The following is a 15,711-nucleotide window of genomic DNA, read 5'->3' on the forward strand; positions in this document are numbered from 1 at the left end:
AATTTGGGATCAATTTGGGATCAATTTGGGAGAAATTTGGGAGAAATTTGGGGTGAATTTGGGGTGAATTTGGGGTGAATTTGGGATTTGGGGTTTGGGAATTGAGGATTTGGGATTTGGGAATTGGGATAAATTTGGAATTTGGGATAAATTTGAGATATATTTGGGATTTGGGATTTGGGGTAAATTTGGGATTTGGGGTTTGGGATTGAGGATTTGGGATTTGGGAATTGAGATAAATTTGGGATTTGGGATAAATTTGGGATAAATTTGGGAGAAATTTGGGATTTGGGATAAATTTGGGGTGAATTTGGGATAAATTTGGGATAAATTTGGGATAAATTTGGGATAAATTTGGGGTGAATTTGGGGTTGGAATTTCAGACCTGGGGATTTGGGGTAAATCCTGGATCCACTCAGGGTTTAGGACAAAATCCGGATTCAGGATTTGGGATTTGGGATCGGGATTTGGGATTTGGGATAAATTCAGGATTCAGTATTTGGGATAAATTTGGGATGGATTTGGGGTACATTTGGGATTTGGGATGGGTTTGGGATGAATTTGGGATAAACCTGGGATGGATTTGGGATTCGAGATAAAATCAGGATTCAGGATTTGGGATAAATTTGGGATGGATTTGGGGGACATTTGGGATTTGGGTTTGGGATGGATTTGGGATAAATTTGGGATGGGTTTGGGGGACATTTGGGATTTGGGATTGGGATGGATTCAGGATTGGGGATTTGGGATTGGGATGGATTCGGGATTTGGGATTGGGATGGATTCAGGATTGGGGATTTGGGATTTGGGATTTGGGATGGATTCAGAGCGGGTTTTGGATAAACCTGGGATGGATTTGGGATCTGGGGATGGGATTTGGGATGGGTTCAGGATAAAATCAGGATTCAGGATTCAGGATTTGGGATTTGGGGTTTGGGATTTGGGATTCGGGATTTGGGATTTGAGGTTTGGGATTTGGGATTTGGGATTTGGGATGGGTTCAGGATAAAATCAGGATTCAGGATTCAGGATTTGGGATTTGGGATTTGGGATGGATTCAGAGTGGGTTTTGGATTTGGGATTTGGGATAAATTTGGGATTTGGGATTTGGGATGGGTTCAGGATAAATTCAGGATTCAGGATTTGGGATAAATTTGGGATGGGTTTGGGATGGATTTGGGATAAACCTGGGATGGATTTGGGATCTGGGGATGGGATTTGGAATTTGGGATTCGGGATAAATTCAGGATTCAGGATTTGGGATTTGGGGTTTGGGGTTTGGGATGGATTCAGAGTGAGGTTTGGATTTGGGATTTGTGATGGGTTTGGGATAAACCTGGGATGGATTTGGGATTTGGGGATGGGATTTGGAATTCAGGATTTGGGATTTGAGATTTGGGATGGGTTCAGGATAAAATCAGGATTCAGGAACTGGGATAAATTTGGGGTTTGGGATAGATTCAGAATGGGGTTTGGATTTGGGATTTGGGATCAGGATTTGGGATTTGGGATGGATTCAGGATTTGGGATAAATTCAGGATTCAGGATTTGGGATAAATTTGGGATGGATTTGGGGGACATTTGGGATTTGGGATTGGGATGGATTCGGGATTTGGGATTTGGGATTTGGGATGGATTCAGAGCGGGTTTTGGTTAAACCTGGGATGGATTTGGGATCTGGGGGTGGGATTTGGGATTTGGGATTTGGGATTTGGGATGGGTTCAGGATAAATTCAGGATTCAGGATTTGGGATAAATTTGGGATGGGTTTGGGATGGATTTGGGATAAACCTGGGATGGATTTGGGATCTGAGGATGGGATTTGGAATTTGGGATTCGGGATAAATTCAGGATTCAGGATTTGGGATTTGGGGTTTGGGGTTTGGGATGGATTCAGAGTGAGGTTTGGATTTGGGATTTGTGATGGGTTTGGGATAAACCTGGGATGGATTCGGGATTTGGGGATGGGATTTGGAATTCGGGATTCGGGATTTGAGATTTGGGATGGGTTCAGGATAAAATCAGGATGCAGGATTTGGGATGGATTTGGGATTTGGGATGGATTCAGAATGGGGTTTGGATTTGGGATTTGGGATCAGGATTTGGGATTTGGGATAAATTCAGGATTCAGGATTTGGGATAAATTTGGGATGGGTTTGGGGGACATTTGGGATTTGGGATTGGGATGGATTCGGGATTGGGGATTTGGGATTGGGATTCAGGATTTGGGATTTGGGATTGGGATGGATTCGGGATTGGGGATTTGGGATTGGGATGGATTCAGGATTCAGGATTTGGGATTGGGATTGGGATGGATTCGGGATTCGGGATTTGGGTTTGGGATGGATTCAGGATTCAGGATTTGGGATTTGGGATGGATTCGGGATTGGGGATTTGGGATTGGGATGGATTCGGGATTCGGGATTTGGGTTTGGGATGGATTCAGGATTCAGGATTTGGGATTTGGGATGGATTCGGGATTGGGGATTTGGGTTTGGGATGGATTTGGGATAAATTTGGGATGGATTTGGGGGACATTTGGGATTTGGGATTGGGATGGATTCGGGACTGGGGATAAATCCCGGATCCACCCAGGATTTTCCACAATCCCCCCCCACCCCTCCCCTTCATTCCCGGCTTTTCCCATCCCGGTTTTCCCGCCCCCCGGGGCCCCTCCCTCCCTGGGGATGAATAAAAGCGGGATCGGGACAAATAAATGAAATAAATCCTCTCGGGGTCGGGATAAATAAATGAAATAAATCCTCTCGGGATCGGGATAAATAAACGAAATAAATCCTCTCGGGGTCGGAGGAGCCGCGGGAGCGCTGGGGAGGCTCCGCATCCCCAAAAAAAAGCGGGAAAGGAGCGGCCGGGATCCCGTCCCCAGGTAAATCCACGGGAAAGGGAATGGGAGGGAAAATTAAATATAAAATAAAATGAAATATATAATAAAATGTAAAATAAAATATAAAATAAAATGTAAAATAAAATGTAAAATAAAATGAAATATAAAATAAAATGTAAAATAAAATATAAAATAAAATGAAATATATAATAAAATGTAAAATAAAATATAAAATGAAATGCAAAATAAAATGTAAAATAAAATATAAAATAAAATGTAAAATAAAATATAAAATAAAATGAAATATAAAATAAAATGTAAAATAAAATATAAAATAAAATGTAAAATAAAATATAAAATAAAATGTAAAATAAAATATAAAATAAAATGAAATATAAAATAAAATGTAAAATAAAATGTAAAATAAAATAAAATATGAAATAAAATAAAAGGAGATATAATAGAAATAAACTAGAAATGAAATAGAAATAAAATAGAGATAAAATAGAAATAAAATAGAAATAAAATAGAAATGAAATGAAATAAAATATGAAATGAAATGAAATGAAATTCAATTAAATATAAAATGAGATAAAATGAAATGAAATTAGATGAATTATAAAATGAAATGAAATGAAATGAAATGAAATAAGATAAAATAAAAAATAAAAAAATATAAAAGAAAATATAAAATATAAAAGAAAATATAAAAGAAAATAAAATGTAAAATAAAATGAGATAAAATGAAATAAAATATAAATAAAATATAAAATGAGATAAAATAAAATAAAGTATGAAATGAAATGAAACGAAACGAAATAAAATATAAAATAAAGTATAAAATTAAATAAAATATAAATAAAATAAAATATAAAACGAAATGAAATAAAATATAAAATGAAATAAAGCATAAAGTAAAATAAAATAAATATAAATGTAAATATAAGTATAAAAAAATATATAAATACTAAAATATAAATAAAAATACAAGTATAAAAATAAATAAAAAACTATAAAAAATAAAGATAAAAATAAAAAATAAATAAAAAATAAAAATGAAAATAAAAATAAAAATAAAAATAAATATATATAAATATACATAAATATACATAAATATAAATATAAATATAAATATAAATATAAATATAAATATAAATATAAATATAAATATAAATATAAATATAAATATAAATATAAATATAAATATTCCAAAGGGTTTTCCCCTCTGCAAATCCCGGATTTTTCCTTAAAAAAAACCTGGGAATTCTGGCAGGTTTTGCCCATTGAAAATCCCAAATTTTTCCCTAAAAAATCCGGGAATCCCCAAATTTTTTTCCAGGTTTTTCCCTCTTCAAATCCCAAATTTTTCCCTAAAAAAATCCGGGAATCTTTCAGACTTTTCCCTAAAAAAATCCGGGAATCCCAGCAGATTTTTCCAGGTTTTTCCCCTCTGGAAATTCCAAATTTTTCCCTAAAAAATTCCTGGGAATCCTCAGAATTTTCCCTAAAAAATCCCGAATTTTTCCCTAAAAAGAATTCTGGGAATCCTCGGACTTTTCCCTTAAAAAATCCGGGAATCCCAAAATTTTTTCCAGGTTTTTCCCTCTTCAAATCCCAAATTTTTCCCTAAAAAAATCCGGGAATCTTCGGATTTTTCCCGAAAAAAATCCGGGAATGCCAGCAGATTTTTCCAGGTTTTTCCCCTCTGGAAATTCCAAATTTTTCCCTAAAAAAATTCCTGGGAATCCTCAGAATTTTCCCTAAAAAATCCCGAATTTTTCCCTAAAAAAATTCTGGGAATCCCAAATTTTTCCCGAAAAAATCCGGGAATCCCAGCAGATTTTTCCAGGTTTTTCCCCTCTGGAAATTCCAAATTTTTCCCGATTTTTTATCCCAAAATTTTAAACCATTCCCGGTTTTTTTCCCCCTTTAAATCCCGAATTTTTTTCCTGCTCTTTTTCCCGGATTTTTTTTTTTTTTTCCATGGGAAATCGATCCCAAATCCCGGAAAACCGGAGGGGGGATTTTTCCAGAGGGAAACTGAGGCACGGGAAAGGGATTCCTCAAATAAGAAAAAAAAAAAAAAAAAAAAAAAAAAAAGTGGAAAATTCCTTCCAGAACATTCCCGTGCCTCAGTTTCCCTCTGGGAAAAATCCCTCCGGTTTTCCGGGATTTGGGATCGATTTCCCACAATTCCCTGTTAAAATTCCCAGTTTTCCCAGAGGGAAACTGAGGCACGGGTTTTCCTAGATCTGGGAATGTTCTGGAAGGAATTTTCCCCCCCTTTTTTTTTTGTGCCTCAGTTTCCCTCTGGAAAAATCCCTCCTCCCCTTTTCCGGGATTTGGGATCGATTTCCCACAATGCCCTGGTAAAATTCCCGGTTTTCCGCAGGGAAACTGAGGCACGGGTTTTCCTAGATCTGGGAATGTTCTGGAAGGAATTTTCCCCCCCCTTTTTTTTTTTTGTGCCTCAGTTTCCCTCTGGAAAAATCCCCTCCTCCCGTTTTCCGGGATCTGGGATCGATTTCCGTGGGGAAAATCCCGATTTTTCCCAAATCCGGGAATGCTGGGGAGGGAATTTTCCCAAATCGGGATTTTAATGGGAAATCCATCCCAAAATTCCCGGTTTTCCGGAGGGAAACTGAGGCACGGGGGAAAACGAAAGGGATCCATAAAAAAAGACCCCAAAAAAATGGGAAAAATTCCTTCCAGAACATTCCCAAATCCGGGAAAAAAATGGGATTTTCCCATGGAAATCGATCCCAAATCCCGGAAAACGGGAGGAGAGGATTTTTCCAGAGGGAAACTGAGGCACGGGGGAAAAAAAAAATGGGGGAAAATTCCTTCCAGAACATTCCCAGATCTGGGAAAATCCGTGCCTCGGTTTCCCTGCGAACACCGGGATTTTTTGGGGGGAATTATGGGAAATCGATCCCAGATCCCAGAAAACGGGAGGAGGGGATTTTTCCAGAGGGAAACTGAGGCACAAAAATAAAAAAAAAAGGGGGAAATTCCCTTCCCAGCATTCCCAGATGTTGGAAAATCCGTGCCTCAGTTTCCCTGCGGAAACCCGGGAATTTTAACAGGGAATTGTGGGAAATCGATCCCAGATCCCGGAAAACGGGAGGAGGGATTTTTTTCCAGAGGGAAACTGAGGCACGGGGATAAGAAAGGGAGGAAAAATTCCTTCCAGAACATTCCCAGATTTGGGAAAAAAAATGGGATTTTCCCACGGAAATCGATCCCAGATCCCGGAAAACGGGAGGAGGGATTTTTCCAGAGGGAAACTGAGGCACGGGGGGAAAAAACAAGGGGGAAAATTCCTTCCAGAACATTCCCAGATTTGGGAAAATCCGTGCCTCGGTTTCCCTCTGGAAAACCGGGATTTTTGGGGGGGAATTATGGGAAATCGATCCCAGATCCCGGAAAACGGGAGGAGGGATTTTTCCAGAGGGAAACTGAGGCACAAAAAAAAGAAAAAAAGGGGGAAAATTCCTTCCAGAACATTCCCAGATCTGGGAAAATCCGTGCCTCAGTTTCCCTCTGGAAAATCGTGAATTTTTGGGGAATTATGGGAAATCGATCCCAAATCCCGGAAAACGGGAGGAGGGATTTTTCCAGAGGGAAACTGAGGCACGGGTTAAAAAAAAAGGGGGAAATTCCCTCCCCTGCATTCCCAGATCTGGGAAAATCCGTGCCTCAGTTTCCCTGCGGAAAACCGGGAATTTTACAGGGAATTGTGGGAAATCGATCCCAGATCCCGGAAAACGGGAGGAGGGATTTTTCCAGAGGGAAACTGAGGCACGGGGGGGAAAAAAAAGGGGGGAAATTCCTTCCAGAACATTCCCAGATCTGGGAAAATCCGTGCCTCAGTTTCCCTGCGGAAAACCGGGAATTTTACCCGGAATTGTGGGAAATCGATCCCAGATCCCGGAAAAAGGGAGGAGGGGATTTTTCCAGAGGGAAACTGAGGCACGGGGGGAAAAAAAAGGGGAGAAATTCCTTCCAGAACATTCCCAGATTTGGGAAAATCCGTGCCTCAGTTTCCCTGCGGAAAACCGGGATTTTTTTGGGGGGAATTATGGGAAATCGATCCCAGATCCCAGAAAACGGGAGGAGGGATTTTTCCAGAGGGAAACTGAGGCACGGGGATAAGAAAGGGAGGAAAAATTCCTTCCAGAACATTCCCAGATTTGGGGAAAAAAATGGGATTTTCCCACGGAAATCGATCCCAGATACCGGAAAAGGGGAGGAGGGATTTATCCAGAGGGAAACTGAGGCACGGGGAAACTGAGGCAGGGGGAAAAATGAGGAATTCCCGGGAATTTCTCAGCGGGGATTTTTTTTGGGGATTTTTCCGGCAGCTGATTCCCGTTTTTCCGGGCCGGGATGGGGTCGGGAATGGTTCCGGTGGCGCTGGTCCTGATCCTCTGGAATTCCGCGGGAGCCTGGGATCCGTGCCCGGAGAACCCGGAGTGTCGGGATCCAGGAGGAGAGGCCGGAATTCCGGTAAAATCCTCGGGAATTGGGGATGGGAGAAATACGGGATCAAATTCCCCACCCGAAAAAATGGAATTAAATCCGAAAAATTCCCGAAAAAATGGAAATGATTCCCAAAAATTCCCGGAAAATGGAATTTAATCCTAAAAATTCCCCAAAAAATGGAAATAATTAAAAAAAAATGGAAATGATTCCCAAAATTCCCTAAAAAATGGAAATAATTCCCAAAAATTCCCTAAAAAATGGAATTTAATCCTAAAAATTCCCGAAAAAATGGAAGATTCCAAAAAATTACCCAAAAAATGGAATTAAACCCGAAAAATTCCCCAAAAAATGGAAATGATTCCCAAAAAAAATGGAAATTATTCCAAAAATTACCTAAAAAATGGAAACAATTCCCAAAAATTCCCTAAAAAATGGAAATAATTCCCAAAAAATTCCCCAAAAAATGGAAATAATTCCCAAAAAAATGGAAATTATTCCCAAAAATTCCCTAAAAAATGGAATTAAATCCTAAAAATTCCCCCAAAAATGGAAATAATTCCCAAAAATTCCCCAAAAATGGAAATAATTCCCAAAAATTACCCAAAAAATGGAAATAATTCCCAAAAATTCCCTAAAAAATAGAAATAATTCCCAAAATTCCCTAAAAATGGAAATCATTCAAAAAAAAATGGAAATAATTCCTAAAAATTCCCCCCAAAATGGAAATGATTCCCAAATATTCCCTAAAAAATGGAATTAAATCCTAAAAATTCCCTAAAAAATGGAATTAAATCCAAAAAATTCCCTAAAAAATGGAAATAATTCCCAAAATTTCCCCAAAAATGGAAATAATTCCCAAAAAAATGGAAATGATTCCCAAAAATTCCCTAAAAAATGGAAATCATTCCAAAAAAATTCCCCCAAAAATGGAATTAAATGCTAAAAATTCCCCAAAAAATGGAAATAATTCCAAAAAATTCCCCAAAAAATTGAATTAAATAATTAAATCCTAAAAATTCCCGAAAAAATGGAAATAATTCCAAAAATTACCCTAAAAATGGAAATCATTCCCAAAATTTCCTACAAAATGGAAATAATTCCAAAAAAAATGGAAATAATTCCCAAAAATTCCCTAAAAATGGAAATGATTCCCAAAAATTCCCTAAAAAATGGAATTAAATCCTAAAAATTCCCCCAAAAATGGAAATAATTCCCCAAAAATGGAAATAATTCCCAAAAAAATGGAAATGATTCCCAAAAATTCCCAAAAAATGGAAATGATTCCCAAAAATTCCCTAAAAAATGGAAATAATTCCAAAAAAATTCCCCCAAAAATGGAATTAAATCCTAAAAATTCCCCAAAAAATGGAAATAATTCCCAAAAATTCCCCCCAAAATGCAAATGATTCCCAAAATTTCCCCAAAAATGGAAATAACTCCTAAAAAAATGGAAATCATTCCCAAAAATTCCCTAAAAAATGGAAATAATTCCCAAAATTCCCTAAAAAATGGAAATGATTCCCAAAAATTACCCAAAAAATGGAATTAAATCCAAAAAATTCCCGAAAAAATGGAAATAATTCCCAAAAATTCCCTAAAAAATGGAAATAATTCCCAAAAATTCCCTAAAAAATGGAATTAATTACAAAAAAAATGGAAATTATTCCCAAAATTCCCTAAAAAATGGAAATAATTCCCAAAAATTCCCCAAAAAATTGAATTAAATAATTAAATCCTAAAAATTCCCGAAAAAATGGAAATAATTCCAAAAATTACCCTAAAAATGGAAATCATTCCCAAAATTCCCTACAAAATGGAAATAATTCCCTAAAAAATGGAAATAATTCCCAAAAAAATGGAAATAATTCCCCAAAATTCCTCAAAAAATTGAAATAATTCCAAAAATTCCCTAAAAAATGGAAATAATTCCCAAAAATTCCCCCAAAAATGGAAATAATTCCCAAAAAATCCCCAAAAATGGAAATAATTCCCAAAAAAATGGAAATAATTCCCCAAAAAATGGAAATAATTCCCCAAAAAATGGAAATAATTCCCAAAAATTCCCTAAAAAATGGAAATAATTCCCAAAAAATTCCCCAAAAAATGGAAATAATTCCCAAAAAAATGGAAATTATTCCCAAAAATTCCCTAAAAAATGGAATTAAATCCTAAAAATTCCCCCAAAAATGGAAATAATTCCCAAAAATTCCCCAAAAATGGAAATAATTCCCAAAAATTACCCAAAAAATGGAAATAATTCCCAAAAATTCCCTAAAAAATAGAAATAATTCCCAAAATTCCCTAAAAATGGAAATCATTCAAAAAAAATGGAAATAATTCCTAAAAATTCCCTAAAAAATGGAAATAATTCCTAAAAATTCCCCCCAAAATGGAAATGATTCCCAAATATTCCCTAAAAAATGGAATTAAATCCAAAAAATTCCCTAAAAAATGGAAATAATTCCCAAAATTTCCCCAAAAATGGAAATAATTCCCAAAAAAATGGAAATGATTCCCAAAAATTCCCTAAAAAATGGAAATAATTCCCAAAAAATGGAAATAATTCCCAAAAATTCCCTAAAAAATGGAAATAATTCCCAAAATTCCCTAAAAATGGAAATCATTAATAAAAAATGGAAATGATTCCCAAAAATTCCCTAAAAAATGGAAATTATTCCCAAAAATTCCCTAAAAAATGGAAATAATTCCCAAAATTCCCTAAAAATGGAAATCATTCAAAAAAAAATGGAAATAATTCCTAAAAATTCCCTACAAAATGGAAATAATTCCTAAAAATTCCCCCCAAAATGGAAATGATTCCCAAATATTCCCTAAAAAATGGAATTAAATCCTAAAAATTCCCTAAAAAATGGAAATAATTCCCAAAAATTCCCCCAAAAAATGGAAATAATTCCCAAAAATTCCCCCAAAAATGGAAATAATTCCCAAAATTTCCCCAAAAATGGAAATAATTCCTAAAAAAATGGAAATCATTCCCAAAAATTACCTAAAAAATGGAAATAATTCCCAAAAATTCCCCATAAAATGGAAATCACTCCCAAAAATTCCCTAAAAAATGGAAAGCATTCCCCAAAATTCCCCCAAAAATGGAAATGATTCCCAAAATTACCCAAAAAATGGAAATAATTCCCCAAAATTCCCTAAAAATGGAAATCATTCCAAAAAAAATGGAAATGATTCCCAAAATTCCCTAAAAAATAGAAATAATTCCCAAAAATTCCCTAAAAAATGGAAATGATTCCCAAAAAAATGGAAATAACTCCCAAAAATTCCCCCAAAAATGGAAATAATTTCCCAAATTCCCCCCAAAATGGAAATGATTCCCAAAATTTCCCCAAAAATGAAAATAATTCCTAAAAAAATGGAAATCATTCCCAAAAATTCCCCCGAAATGGAAATAATTCCTAAAAAATTCCCTGAAAGATGGAAATAATTCCCAAAAATTCCCCAAAAAAATGGAAATAGTTCCCAAAAATTCCCAAAAAAATGGAAATAATTCCCCAAAATTCCCCAAAAATGGAAATTATTCCCAAAAAATTCCCTAAAAAATGGAAATAATTCCCAAAATTCCCCCAAAAATGGAAATAATTCCCAAAAAAATGGAAATAATTCCCAAAAATTCCCTAAAAAATGGAAATAATTACCAAAAAAATGGAAATAATTCCCAAAAATTCCCTAAAAAATGGAAATAATCCCCAAAAAAATTACCCAAAAATGGAAATAATTCCCCAAAATTCCCCAAAAATGGAAATGATTCCCAAAATTCCCTAAAAAATAGAAATAATTACCAAAAATTCCCAAAAAATGGAAATGATTCACAAAAAATCCCTAAAAAATGGAAATAATTCCCCAAAAAATGGAAATAATTCCCAAAAAATTGGAAATAATTCCCAAAAATTCTCTAAAAAATGGAAATAATTCCTAAAAAATTCCCTAAAAAATGGAAATAATTTCCAAAAATTACCCAAAAAATGGAAATAATTCCCAAAAATTCCCCAAAAATGGAAATAATTCCCAAAAAAATGGAAATAATTCCCAAAAAATTCCCCCAAAAATGGAAATAATTCCCAAAAACTCCCTAAAAAATGGAAATAATTCCCAAAAAAATGGAAAGAATTCCCAAAAATTCCCCAAAAAATAGAAATAATTCCCAAAAATTCCCTAAAAATGGAAATGATTCCCAAAAAATTCCCTAAAAAATGGAAATAATTCCCAAAATTCCCTAAAAAATGGAAATAATTCCCAAAAATTCCCTAAAAAATGGAAATCATTCCCCAAAATTCCCTAAAAATGGAAATCATTCCAAAAAAATTCCCAAAAAAATGGAGGGATTTGGGAATGGGAATTTACCCAGAGATGATTTTTTTTGGGGGGGAATCTTTCAGATTTTTTTAGGATCAAATCCCAAAAAATCCTAAATATTCCCCCCCCAAAAAAATCCCAAATCTGGGAATTCCCAAATCCGGTTCCATCCCAGAATTCCCGGTGGGAATCGCTTGGGAATGGGGGGAGGGATTGGGAAATTCCCATTTAAAAAAAGGCGGGATCTGGGAATTCCTGGGGATCAGGTTGGGAATTCTGGGAATTCTGGGGTGGAACGGGATCTGGGAATTCCCAGATTTGGGAATTCCTGGGAATCAAGCCGGGAAGGGGAATTCCGGGATGGAACGGGATCTGGGAATTCCTGGGAATCACGAGGGGAACGGGAATTCCGGGATGGAATTCCTGGTGGGAACCATTTGGGAACGAGGGGAGGGATTGGGAAATTCCCGTTAAAAATGCTGGGATCTGGGAATTCCCAGGAATCCCAAGAGGAACGGGAATTCCGGGATGGAACGGGGTTTGGGAATTCTCTGGGATCGTGCGTGGAATGGGAATTCCCAGATTTGGGAATTCCCAGATTTGAAGGAATTCTCTGGAATTACGAGAGGAACGGGAATTCTGGTATTTGGGAATTCCCAGTGGGAATCGTTTGGGAATGAGGGGAGGGATTGGGAAATTCCCATTAAAAAATGCTGGGATTGGGGAATTCCTGGGAATTATGCGAGGAACGGGAATTCCGGGATGGAACGGGATTTGGGAATTCCTTGGGATCACGAGAGGAACGGGAATTCTGGGATTTGGGAATTCCCACTGGGAATCATTTGGGAACAGGGGGAGGGTTGGGAAATTCCCATTAAAAAATGGCGGGATCTGGGAATTCCTGGGAATTATGCGAGGAACGGGAATTCCGGGATGGAACGGGATCTGGGAATTCCTTGGGATCACAAGAGGAACGGGAATTCCCAGATTTGGGAATTCCCAGATTTGAAGGAATTCTCTGGAATTATGAGAGGAATGGGAATTCCGGGATTTGGGAATTCCCTGTGGGAATCATTGGGGAACGGGGGGGAGGAATTGGGAAATTCCCATTAAAAAAATGGTGGGATCTGGGAATTCCTGGGAATCAAACCGGGAACGGGAATTCTGGGATTTGGGAATTCCCGGTGGGAATCATTGGGGAACGGGGGGGAGGGTTGGGAAATTCCCATTAAAAAAATGGCGGGATCTGGGAATTCCTTGGAATCAAGAGGGGAATGGGAATTCCGGGATTTGGGAATTCCCACTGGAAATCGTTCGGGAATGGGGGGAGGAATTGGGAGATTCCCATTAAAAAATGCTGGGATTGGGGAATTCTCTGGAATTACGCATGGAATGGGAATTCTGGGATGGGATTCCCGATGGGAATCGTTCGGGAACACGGGGAGGGTTGGGAAATTCCCATTAAAAAAATGCTGGGAAATTTGGGAATTCCTGGGAATCACGAGAGGAATGGGAATTCCGGGATGGAACGGCATTTGGGAATTCCCAAAATTTGGGAATTCCTTGGGATCACGTGAGGAATGGGAATTCCGGGATGGAATTCCCGGTGGGAATAATTCAGGAACGGGGGGAGGGTTGGGAAATTCCCATTTAAAAAATGCTGGGATCTGGGAATTCCTGGGAATCAAGAGAGGAATGGGAATTCTGGGATTTGGGAATTCCCACTGGGAATCGTTTGGGAACACGGGGAGGGTTAGGAAATTCCCATTAAAAAATGCTGGGATCTGGGAATTCCTGGGAATCAAGAGGGGAACGGGAATTCTGGGATGGAACGGGATCTGGGAATTCCTGGGAATCACAAGAGGAATGGGAATTTTGGGATTTGGGAATTCCCACTGGGAATTGTTCGGGAATGGGGGGAGGAATTGGGAGATTCCCATTAAAAAATGCTGGGATTGGGGAATTCTCTGGAATTACGCATGGAATGGGAATTCCCGGATGGGATTCCTGATGGGAATCGTTCGGGAACACGGGGAGGGTTAGGAAATTCCCATTAAAAAATGCTGGGATTTGGGAATTCCTGGGAATTACGCGAGGAACGGGAATTCCGGGATGGAACGGGATTGGGGAATTCCTGGGAATCACGAGAGGAACGGGAATTCCGGGATTTGGGAATTCCCACTGGGAATCATTGGGGAACGGGGGGAGGAACAGGGAGATTCCTATTTAAAAAATGGTGGGATCTGGGAATTCCTGGGGATCAGGTTGGGAACGGGAATTCTGGGATGGAACGGGATCTGGGAATTCCTTGGGATCAAACCGGGAACGGGAATTCTGGGATTTGGGAATTCCCGATGGGAATCTTTCGGGAACGGGGGGAGGGATTGGGAAATTCCCATTAAAAAAAAACCAAAAAAACCCAAAAAAACCAAAAAACCACCGGGATATTTGGTAATTCCCCGGAATTCCCGCTCCGATGGGAATTCCGCCGTCTCCCTGCAGGCCTGCCCGGGCTCCTGCGGCTCCCGGCTCTCCTGGGAATCGCCGGTTTTCCCCGGGAACGGGGAGCGGCAGCCGCTGCCGGCGGTGGGAGCCCGCGGCTACGTGATGAGCCACTTCCGATGGAACCGCTTCGGCCGCAGGAACAGCAGCGATCCCGGCGCCCGGAAACGGGAATTCCCGCCCGGAACCCCAGCTCTTTCCCGGATCTGGGAAGAGGCGGGAAGAGACGGGAAGCGCTCGTATTCCATGGAGCACTTCCGATGGGGAAAACCCGTGGGGCGCAAGAGGAGGCCGGTCAAGGTCTACCCCAACGGAGCCCAGGAGGAGTGGGAGGAGAATTCCCAGCCGGAATTCCGGCGGGAAGAGCCGTGGGGTGAAGGGGAAGAGGGGGAGGAAGGAGGTTGGGAATTCCCCTGGGATTCCCGGAAGGAAAAGCGTTACGGGGGATTCATGAGCTCGGAGCGGATGCGGAGGCCGCTGGTGACGCTCTTCAAGAACGCCATCGGGAAAAGCTTTTCCAAGGATGGGCAGTGAGGGAGGGAAAATCCCGGAAAACCCCTGGGGGGGAAAAAAACGGGAAGTAAAAAGCGGGAAGAAAAAAAAAAAAAAAAAAAAAAAAAAAAAAAAAAAAAAGCGGGAAAAAAAAGCGGGAAAAAAAAAGGCGGGAAAAAAAAAAAAAAAGGCGGGAAAATCCCGCCCCTCCCCCCCACCCCGTAGCGTCCCCTTAGCGCGCTTCGTCCTTCGGAATAAAGGAGGAAATCCCGGGATTCCGGGTTGGGAATTCCGGGATGGATGGATCCCCCCCTCATCCCCGGGTGGGAATTCTTGGGAATTCCTGTGAAATGCTGGAAAGGAGGGATGGAATAAAAAATTCCCGAAGGAAATAAAAAGAAAATTCCGGATGAAGAGAGTTCGGAGGAAACGGGGGGGGGGGGGGAAAAAAGAATTCGGGAATTGGGGATGGATCCGAAGGTTGGGAATGGGCGGGGGGAGTTTGGGGATGAGGGAATTCCCAGGTTGGGAATTCTGGGGAGGAACTGGGAATGGAATTCCCATGGGAAAAGGCGGGAATTGGGGCGGGATTTTGGGAAGGAATTCCCGGAGAATCCCTGGGAGCGTCCAAGGAAAAGCCGGAGCATCCCGGGATCGGGCTGGGAATGGGATGGGATTGGGAATCCGTGGATCCCATCCCGAGGAATTCCGGGATTCCGGGATCCAGGAGGCTCCGGATCCATCCCGAGGGATTTTTATGGAATTCTGGGATAGGGAGACCCTTCCCGGAGTCCCCAATTCCCAGGGAATTCCCAAAATTCCTTCCCTTGGGATGGGGCTGGATCCAATCCCAGGCTGGGAATGGAGGGAATTCCCTGGGGGGAAAAAGGGGAGGAATTTTGGGAAGGAATTCCCGGAGAATTCCCGGATCCCTGGGAGCATCCCAGGAAAGGTTGGGATGGGATTCCAGCCCCCTTCCCGTCCCAGCCATTCCAGGATTCCCCCAAATCCAAAATTCCCCTTGGGAAAGCGCTGGAGCCCCTCCCGTTATCCCGGGGAAAATC

General features: G+C 39.7%; 1 protein-coding gene across 1 annotated transcript; it reads left to right on the plus strand.

Annotated features, from left to right (window-relative positions):
* The first annotated feature begins 7,200 nt into the window (after positions 1–7,200).
* POMC (proopiomelanocortin) lies at positions 7,201–14,801 on the plus strand. Its single transcript, XM_023946233.2, has 2 exons — positions 7,201–7,354; positions 14,156–14,801. Exons 1-2 carry the CDS (start codon positions 7,235–7,237, stop codon positions 14,687–14,689), a joined length of 654 nt encoding a protein of 217 aa, XP_023802001.1. The 5' UTR covers positions 7,201–7,234; the 3' UTR covers positions 14,690–14,801.
* Positions 14,802–15,711: the final 910 nt, after the last annotated feature.

The sequence above is a fragment of the Cyanistes caeruleus genome, chromosome 2 (assembly GCF_971803275.1).
Source record: "Cyanistes caeruleus chromosome 2, bCyaCae1.hap1.1, whole genome shotgun sequence".
NCBI lineage: Eukaryota > Metazoa > Chordata > Aves > Passeriformes > Paridae > Cyanistes > Cyanistes caeruleus.